The 9,557-nt window shown below is 39.8% G+C and overlaps 1 gene segment (V, D, J or C); it reads right to left on the bottom strand.

Moving 5' to 3' along the window:
* Positions 1-7,880: 7,880 nt before the first annotated feature.
* LOC124108994 (immunoglobulin lambda variable 2-18-like) lies at positions 7,881-8,396 on the bottom strand. The segment is given in 2 exon segments: positions 7,881-8,206; positions 8,333-8,396. Coding segments are annotated over 2 exon segments (366 nt in total).
* Positions 8,397-9,557: the final 1,161 nt, after the last annotated feature.

The raw sequence follows: 9,557 nt of genomic DNA, 5'->3' as shown, positions 1-9,557 counted from the left end.
AAGAAACCAAGTTGTACTGATGGCAAACGGAAGCACAAGAGCTTCCAACCATGAGGATGGAGCTGCCCCCTGTTGTTGTCCAGCCTGTGTGATGAGGAAGTGAGTCAAGGTGCTTGGAATGAGGTGGCACTGGAAGTGTGTCCCAACACAGAAATTGTGCTCATATTTGTAAACACAGGGCTGTGGTGTGCTCATGTGAGTCCCAGGTACTGTGGCAGATAATAGATCCAGACATGTCTCCTCATGCATATTTTCTGGCCATGATTTTTCTGTTTAGGTGTGAGTAGCATGCACTGAAGGAGAGCAGAAAGAGATCAACTAGGTCTTCCTCTTGTCTCTGACATGCTTCTGTCAATAAGATTCCCCATTAAATTGTACTCTGTGCAAATCTAGAACTGTCTGTGCCACAACCTGCATAACATCAACAAATGAATCATGAGTAGGGGCAACTGGAGATGGAGAAAAACATACAGACAAAGAAAACACAGAGACATTTTTATGGAAATCTGGGGCCAGGTTGGCCACTGCCCTCTGATGGAGGAACAATGACCCAGAACAACTCTGCAAGTTTTTTTTTTTTTTTTTTTTTCAGGAAGCTAAACTATAGGAGCATTGTAAATTTTTCAAGGCTTATGAGTTGTCATATGCTTCTTTGAGCACTAAAAATTTACAGAGCTGGAAACAATTTGTAGCTATCTTACTGTTGCAGTGCTAAGAATATTCTGCTATTATCCTGCTGTAACCAAGACAGCCATTGTCCTGGGATATCTGACAACTGTTAGCACCAGCAGTGAAAGTCAAGGCTGATAACATCATGGCTTTTGGCAAGGAATGTTTCCTAGGTTTGGATTTTTGAAAACACCACAGGCTGAGCCAATGACAGTGGGCTCATCTACTCTCCACTGGGTCTTGTTCTTGCCCAGGATCACACTTCTGTCCATAAGTTCCACAATAAATTGGAGTTTTCACAAATATAGAATGATTTTCTTCACTTTTGTCGCACCTTGAGCCTCATTCTCTTATACTGTGGCTGGATTGTTCTTGAAAAACACCCACATTCATTGGTATCCTAAAACAAATTCAAACAATTATATGTGAAGTTGTGCAAATCTCTGAAACTGTGTGTTTAGTGCTTCCTCCATTTTTTAGATAATATGATGGATAGAATAGCAAAAGTAGACTTGACCAGAGGTTCCAAAGTGCTTGGAATTAAGACACATGTACTCTTTCTTCTGGAGTTCATTTAGCTAACACATTGGGTACAGAATATTAGACTGGGAGACATATTGTGTTTGTGTGTTCATGTGTGTTGGGGGGGTATGATTCCTATGGGTGTCTTGCTGTTTTCTAGGCTGATCTCAAACTTGGGCTCAAGTGATCCTCTGGATTCAGCCTGCCAAGCATTGGGGCTATAGGTGCCCACCACCATATCTGGCTATATACCTTGCCTGAAAGGAAGCAATTTTTTTTCATACTAGAACTGGAACCCAAGGGTGCTTTATCACTGTGCCACAGCCCTAAGACTATTTATATTTGAGACAGGGTCTCACTAAGTAACTTAGGGCTTCTCAAAGTTTCTGAGGCTTGCTTTGAACTCCTGATCCTCTTGTCTCAGGCTCTGAGCCACCGTGTGAACTAAAGAAAGAAAATCTGACAGGACTTCTCAATGACAATAGGAAGAATCGTTATTCTTAAAGTAACCTAATCTGAGATGTACACCTGTTTCATGTGAAGCATATTGTGTGATTGCAGTATAAACATCTGAACATATGGGCAAGTGTCTGAACTAAAATTCTGAAATGAATATTATTAATGGCATTACCAATATGAGGTATCTACATAGAGATGAGTGAATAAAAGGGATGGCACAAAACTAAGGGATCCATATCCAAACAACAGTCATGTGGTTTCTTGGCAAATTACATAATTGCCTGAAAATTAATTCCAATTCATCTGTTTTGATTTTTTGATTCACAGAGATATGTTTTTCTACATTTTTGTGTATTCCTCTGTCGATGATAAAACTGACTTTGAAATTTGAAACACAGGAGAAACAGAACCACTGAGAAAATATTTCTTCCTAATGTTTCTCATAAAAATATTATGAAATGCTTTTTACCTCTGTAATTTCAATTTTTTTGGTTTATACTAATAAAATTTTCATATTGAAACAGTATGAATCTTATCTTTTTTGCAGGTACGATGAAGTAAGCACATGTTCTCCGGTTTCTCTATCAATGCAGTTAAAATGAAATTCTGCCAAGAATGTGTGGAGCAGCTGTGTGTGAACCCTGAAATACAAGTCATAGAAAGAAAAGTAGGGAGAAAGGATACAGAGGTGTAACTTACCCAGAGGTGAGCTGTATGCTTGTCCTGTTTTCTCCTTGGCTTGGACTCCATGCAATCCTGGGACTGAAAGAGGCCCTACATAAGATAGGACAAACCAAATGTTTACTATTACTCCTGAGGGTCAAAATAAGATTGAAAAATCATGTTTTTGTTTCTTTTGTCTTCCTACTATCCAATTCAAAGCCCAGCCACCAGGGCATTCTGCTCCACTGACAGCAGTCACAGCAGAGGGAAGAAGGACCTGATCTTCTTCTAGGGGTGCATTCCCAAGAGCATGGCATAAATCTCCCTTGGTTCTGTTCCTGTGTCTTCTTGGTCCTCAGTCTAGACATGTGAACAGGTACAGATGGGCTTAGCAATAAAAGTACACATTGTTTAACCAGTGAAAGAAGGGAGAACACCACAGATAAGGTAGAATTAAGGAGGTTTTTGAGAGGAATGAGGTTGGGAAAGCAACTGGATCACTTATGAGTTTTTGGTGTCACCTCTATAATGCAGACACATGAATTAGATGCTAAAGAAAAAAAAAAAAAAACAACAGGATTGATGGGTAGTCTACAACCAGTTCCCAGGTGGGAGACTGCAAGTTGTATACAATAAGTAAATGCAAATAGTATTGCAAAGCTTTTATAGATTAATTTAAGATAGGAACCATAACCTACCCATGGAAAGTTAGAACTTGTATCCTGAACTCAACTTGGCAGATTCCCTGCTAAGAGAGAAATATGCAAATAGTGTCTGAACAAGATGTAGAGTTTTATAAAATAATACTTGAATGTCTTGGATAAAGTTCAACTATCTTGATATATAATGGATTAAGAAAACCTTATTATTCATGTGAAAGATCAAAAAGAGATGACAGAGGTGTAGGCTTTAGGGTACAAAGGCTTTAAAGAAAACCATTGCAAAATCCAGCCCAGAAATATGAGCCAACACAGCTGAAGTAATCTAGAAAAATGCAGCAAGGCAATTAAAAATTAAAGGCAAGCTGTGTAGAATGATAATAGATGGAAGCTTTCCTAGAAAATATGAAATAAAGAATAGATACTAAACAGGAGTCACACTGATAGCCTTACATATAAACTAATCAAGGAAAGAGAAGGGAAAATTAAGCAGAAGAATCCTCCCCACCCACAAAAGAAAAATTTATTAGTAACCTGTGGAATTATCATGTGACCTATTATATAGGAAATGAATGTCTTCATAGGAGAAGAAACAGGTAGCATAGTCCAATATCTAGTTCATAAAATCCATAAAGTCCACACATTCAAAAAGTTCAATAAATGTCAGCACAGGAACATGGAGGAAGCCACATGCAGGTTCATTAACTGCATCCCCTTGTTTTTCATGGAAACTTCTTGGAGCCTGGTCAGGTTTCAGCAATATTTTTATTATTAGAAAAATATTAGTTATGAAGTATGTTCCCTGAAGATTCCACCAGAAAGTTTCCTTTTCTCTTTCACTTTCCCCGGCCCCAATAACAACACAAACTCCAATCTCAAGACACCTCCTCACTTTCTCAGAGTGGGTGCTGGATTCTGTTCATAGCATCACTAGTCAGCTTTTTATTCATGGCCTGGAAGACTATATGAAAAATGCCCCTGAGGGTACTTATTTATTATGTAGATGGAGAGCATGTGCCCCAGCAAAACTGAACTAAAATGCTTCTAAAAGTTTCACAAACAATGGTGTCAGGACAAGATAACAGAGAGCTACACAGATTTGAAGCCATGCACTACAATGAAATTTGTATTTGGATTTAGATTTGAGAAATCCTGATTCCTATTGTGTAGTGAGAGCCATCCTGAAATTCTTGTACTAGTCTCAATGCCTGTGGATAACAGTGATGGGCCTGGGGCAGAAGAAAAAAAAGAAAGAGTGAGTGGACCTGGTTAGAGCAGCAGGACAGTTTCCATCCTTTCCCTATCCATGGCTCTGCCTACCAGGCCCTCTCTACACCATTTTCTCTGCAGAAAATCAAACACAAATTTTAGAAAGTGAGTCCAGTTGGAGTCGGTGATATGGTATCAGAGAGAGAACCCTTGTGCCTTATGAATGCTAAGTGTCCCCTCTCCCTCTCAGAAGTGTCCCTATCAGACTCATTCAACTAGGGAAGCTGACTTTCAAAGGCACTGGCAGCAAAGACATCATGTACTCCTGAGGATATCATACCAGGTCGATGCCATGACTCTTGTCTATACTTTCTTATCTCTGCTAGTTTCATCATGATCATGAGCAGGAATTTTCCTTATTTTTTTCCTAATTTTCCTTCTCACCTGAAGTCCCATGTTATGGTTTGGATGTTATGTGTTCCCCAAAAGCTCACATGTGAGACAATGCAAGAAGGTTTGGAGAAGAAATGATTGGGTTATAGCCTTCACCTAATCAATGACTTTATCCCTGAAGGGATTAACTAAGTGGTAATTCCAGTGGTAACTGGGATCAGGCACTGGAGGCTAGAGGAGGAGGGGCATTGGAAGTATGGCTTCGGGATATATATTTGTATCTGCCAAGTGGAAGTCTCTCTGTGCTTCCTGGTCATCATGGGGGCTGTTTCCCTCTGCCACAGTCTTCTACCATGATGCCCTGCACTACCTCAAACCCTGTGGAATGGAGCCTGCTATCTATGGTTGAGACCGCTGAAACTATGATCCCGTAAATAACACTTTCCTACTCTGCAATTTTTCTGGTTGGGTCTTTTAGTCGCAGCAGTGAAAAAAGCTGAGTGAAATACCCCATCATTCAGAACTATCATCAATCCCATTCCCCTCAAAAGAAGTGTTATCAAACTGCATGAGGTGGTGCAGGACTGTAATTCCAATGATTCAGGAGGTTGAGCCATAAGGATCACCATTTCAAAGCAAGCTTCAACAAATGAGTAAGACCCTGCCTCAAAATAAAAGAAAAAATTAAAAAAGGACTGAGAATGTGACTCAGTTGTTAAGTACTACTGGGTTCATTCCATGGTATTGCCCCACCACTATCAAAAGTTTTCACTTCACTGGTGGAGATCTTAAGCTAAGGAGCAGAGAATATGACAAAATTTACTCGTAACAAAAGTCCTGTTGGATGTGAATTACCAGGGGAAAAAAATCAATATCAGATGGCCAAGAGAGAAAAACCCTCACTTTTTGCCATAAAGCTTTCTTGCATGGGATGAGAAAAAATGGGATCAGTGTTCATTGCATTGTAAATATTTATTTTATCAACCCCTCACACTGCAAAAATATATTTATATCTTGGAATATTCCTTAGGTAAGATACATTACACAATTATAGATTGTAAAATTAAGTGAAATGAACCTTGATTATTTTCCTTTGTTTAACTACAAGGAAAATGATCTCTGAATATAATTTAAAATATATATAATTTCTGTAAGAAAAATATAAAGCAAGAGTAAAGTGTTAGTCTGAACTCTTTTGGTATTGGGCCTAACACAATATCCCTGAATCCAGAAACAAAGAAAATGAAAGGATGAAATCTGGCCCAAGGCCCTGCACTGTCACCTTAGTTTGCTATAATAAAGTGGAAATGGAAGCTTGGTCCTTTCTCCTTGCACTTCCAGCACATCCAGGACAGACCCAGGCAGCAGGTTGGAAAAGAAGAAAAGATGCATCTGAAGGTAAAATTTCTGGAGGTTCATGAATGAGGCAAGAATGCAGCCTTGGCTCTTAGCCATGGAATTCCCTACAGAAAGTGGGAATCAGACTGAATGTAGAGTCCCCTATGGCATTGAAGAATGAAACATTGGCAGGCATTTTGAAATATGAAAACTTCAAATGTTCAAATTTACTTATCCATAGAAGGAAGGCATTTTCTCATATTTTTTTAAATATACACATGTGTAATTTAATTATTGGAAAAAGCATAGGAAGATGTTGATGCATGATGAATCATCACATGTAAAGCCTACAATGTGCAATGGTGGGTATGGAAAAGTCATATTGGAGTTAACATAAAGATGTCAGGACTTGGAAATTTCATCGCTAACACTGGAAATTTTTTGGCAAACTGGTGAATGTTGATGACTGTTCTATCTTGTCTGGGGCCTCCACCAGCTCTTTAAAGAATTCCTGAAAATATAATTACATATAATTACATACAATATAATATAATAATTACATATAATTACATATAATATTATATGTACATATACCTTACTGTGGAGTGGTGACAGAGAATAGGAGAGCAGTGTCTGAGACTGGGGTCTCTGATGACTTCATGGCTTTGGAAAGCCTAGTTCTTGTGAATGTTCCTTTGCACGTTTGCAGGATGCCTAGCTGCTGTGGCAATGTCCTGCGTGAGAAGGCTCTGCAGAAGAGTCATATCAGCCTCCACCTTGATATCGGGGCACATAGTTCCTGAGAATAGAGGAAATCTCCTGCTAGAAAACCATAATGTTTCACCAGCTCCATTAATTCCAAAGCTGCCCACTTAACAGTAACTTTAAAAAACAGACTTTCTTGAAAGCTTCAGAAAGCTCCTAACATTGCACATTGCAACTGTAAACTACAACTGCAGAAAAACTACATAAATGTTTCTAGCCCTGAAATTTATTGAGTAGAAAGAATAATACTTTGAGTAGTCTTTAACCAACTAATGGAGATATATATATATATATATATATATATATATATATATATATATATATATCGCTGCTGGTGTAATTCTTTAGATCTGCTTCTCCATCAGAGAGTGGCACTCCACCTGATCCCAGCTATTTTGTCTTCAAAATCTGCATCTGTGAGTCTTTTATTTCTAAGCCCCTATCATACCTCACTGGAACTTGCTAGACTGGCTATCCTGGTCATGGCATATTACAACCAATAAAATTCATACTTCCAGTTTTCAATTTTGATCTTTTCTCTGTGTAGCTACATGTGTGTTGTAACTTGATTGTAATACTGAAGAGCTCCAGTAAGCCTTAAAATCACAAGGGCAAAAAACATACTCTACAGTATATGGTATTGGTAAGCAGTAAAGTTCACCAGGCTAAGGTGAAAACTTGTACTTACATTGTGTCACTCCCTTGGCAACATTATTAAGACTAGTCTCAGTTGAACTTCCTTCAAGAAAAGGCAAAAAAGGAGATCACACATCCAGGATCACCCTGACTGAAGTGTGGTGGATATGAAATGAATAAAACAATGTCATTGATACCAAAATGCACCTAGGAGGGCATGCACCACGGAGGGACTTGGAGACATTTATAATGAAGATTTCCCTGATAACTGAAGGAATTGTACCTATAGGTTTGGACTTGACCCTCTCTTCCAGCAAAATGAAGAGTTTGGAGAGATACACATCATCTGAGACCACTTCACACTGAGCAGAATATGCTGTCACTCTATAAAGAACATAAACTGGAGTATGTTTTGTTCATTATTTCACCATGGGACTAGAGGACAGCTGAATGGGAATTTAATTTTTAGTCAATGTTGCAGGAAGCTATCTCTTTAGAGTTTAGGAAGCCTCATCAGAGCAAGAAGGAGCTTTTGTCCTTAGGGGAGGTTTTGGTCTCACTTCTCCTTCAACTTGGCCCACTATGGTAAGTGCTACTGCCTGTATATGAACAGCAGTAGTAATCAGCCTCATCCTCCAGCTGCAGCCCAGAGATGGTCAGAGAGGCTGTGTTGCCAGTCTTGGAGCCAGAGAAGTGAGCAGGGATCCCTGAGGGCTGACTACTAACATCATAAATCATGAGTTTATGTGTTGTTCCTGGACGATTTTGGTACCAGGAGACACCATTATATTTCCCAATGTCACTGCTGGTTCCAGCACAGGAGATGGTGACAGACTGTCCAGGAGTTCCAGAGACTGAGGGAGGCTGAGTCAGAGCAGACTGGGCCCAGAAACCTGAAAAGAAGAGAAAACTTTTAGTGTTGAATCAAATCCTGACCAAGGTAAACCTGAAAAGGATGAAACAAAATCTTAGCCCAGATGTCCCCAAGACCTCGTGTTCTTCAAATGTCACATAAGTACCCTGATTGAGGAGTGTGAGGACAAGCAGAGTCCAGGCCATGGTAGTGATGCCCCAGAGCACTCCCTCCTGAGACTCTAGCACTGGACCTGGCACCTCCAGATTATTTATCTGTTTCATTGCCTCAGAGAAATGAAGGCGGTCCTCAATGCAAATCTGCTTCCTGCATCTGCCTCTCCTCAGCCCACTCTGACCTGTCCTGAACTCTATACACTTTTACATCTCTCTTCTGAAGAGTTCAGATGAGCAGATATAATCTCCCTGTCTTTAGATTTCCTGAGAATCAGAAACATAAATTGTCTATTCTTGCTTGAACAGGAATGAAAGATCTGCTGAAGTCCATCATCTCTGTGAGCACCTAGTTCTTCAGTGTCTCTGCTGAGATCTCACTGTGTCTGTCACCCTCCAGGCCTGGGTCACAGTGCCCTCTTCTGGTGCTCATTCTCCAAAATCTCTCTACTGTGAGGAAACAAGTCTGTCTGCCCAGGAAACACCTGCTATGGTTGTTGTTGGTGGGTTCTCCCCAGAGGCAGCCCTGTTTCTGCCCCTCCCCTGTACTGTGTCTGGAAGCACATACAGATCAAATTCTATCAGTATTTGAGTCACTCCCTGGTCTCTCACCACATGCCATGTGGGTCAACAAGTCATCACTGGGAAGTAGTCTCATGAAGGAAACTGGGTGCCCCACCAAGGGCCATAGTCCTGACCTGATTCTGCAGTTTCATTCCTGTTTGACCATTCCCAACTAATGACCAATTCTTGCTAAGTGACTGGATCTCAGTCTCAGAAGTGAGTTCCATGAATCCTTCTTCTGGTGGAGGGGATCTACAAGGAGATGAAGGCAAAATGGAAAGAAAAAAATGTTGGAAAATGGGCCATTTTTATAAAAACAAGAGCTATTTATTTTTTTATTTTATCTTATTTTATTTTTTGATTGTGGGAGTTGAAACTAGGGTTGCTGAACCACTAAGGCACATCCTCAGTGCTTTTTTATATTGTATTATAGACTGGGTCTCACTGAGTTGCTGATGGTCTTGGTAAATTTCTGAAGCTGGCTTTGAACTCATGATCCTCCTGCCTCAGTCTCTCAAGCTGCTTGGATTATAGGCATGCATCACCTTGCCTAGCCAAATATTTTATATTTTAATTGATATTTTATATCTTAGGTTATACTACCTGGTACAGTGTATGTATAAATTGTTGAAGGATTAATTCAAGCTAATGAAT

This window comes from Marmota monax, unplaced genomic scaffold, assembly GCF_021218885.2.
Source record: "Marmota monax isolate L192 unplaced genomic scaffold, Marmota_monax_Labrador192_F-V1.1 WCK01_AAM20220418_F8-fsc00462, whole genome shotgun sequence".
NCBI classification, from domain to species: domain Eukaryota; kingdom Metazoa; phylum Chordata; class Mammalia; order Rodentia; family Sciuridae; genus Marmota; species Marmota monax.
This window is presented reverse-complemented; position numbering and strand designations above follow the sequence as displayed.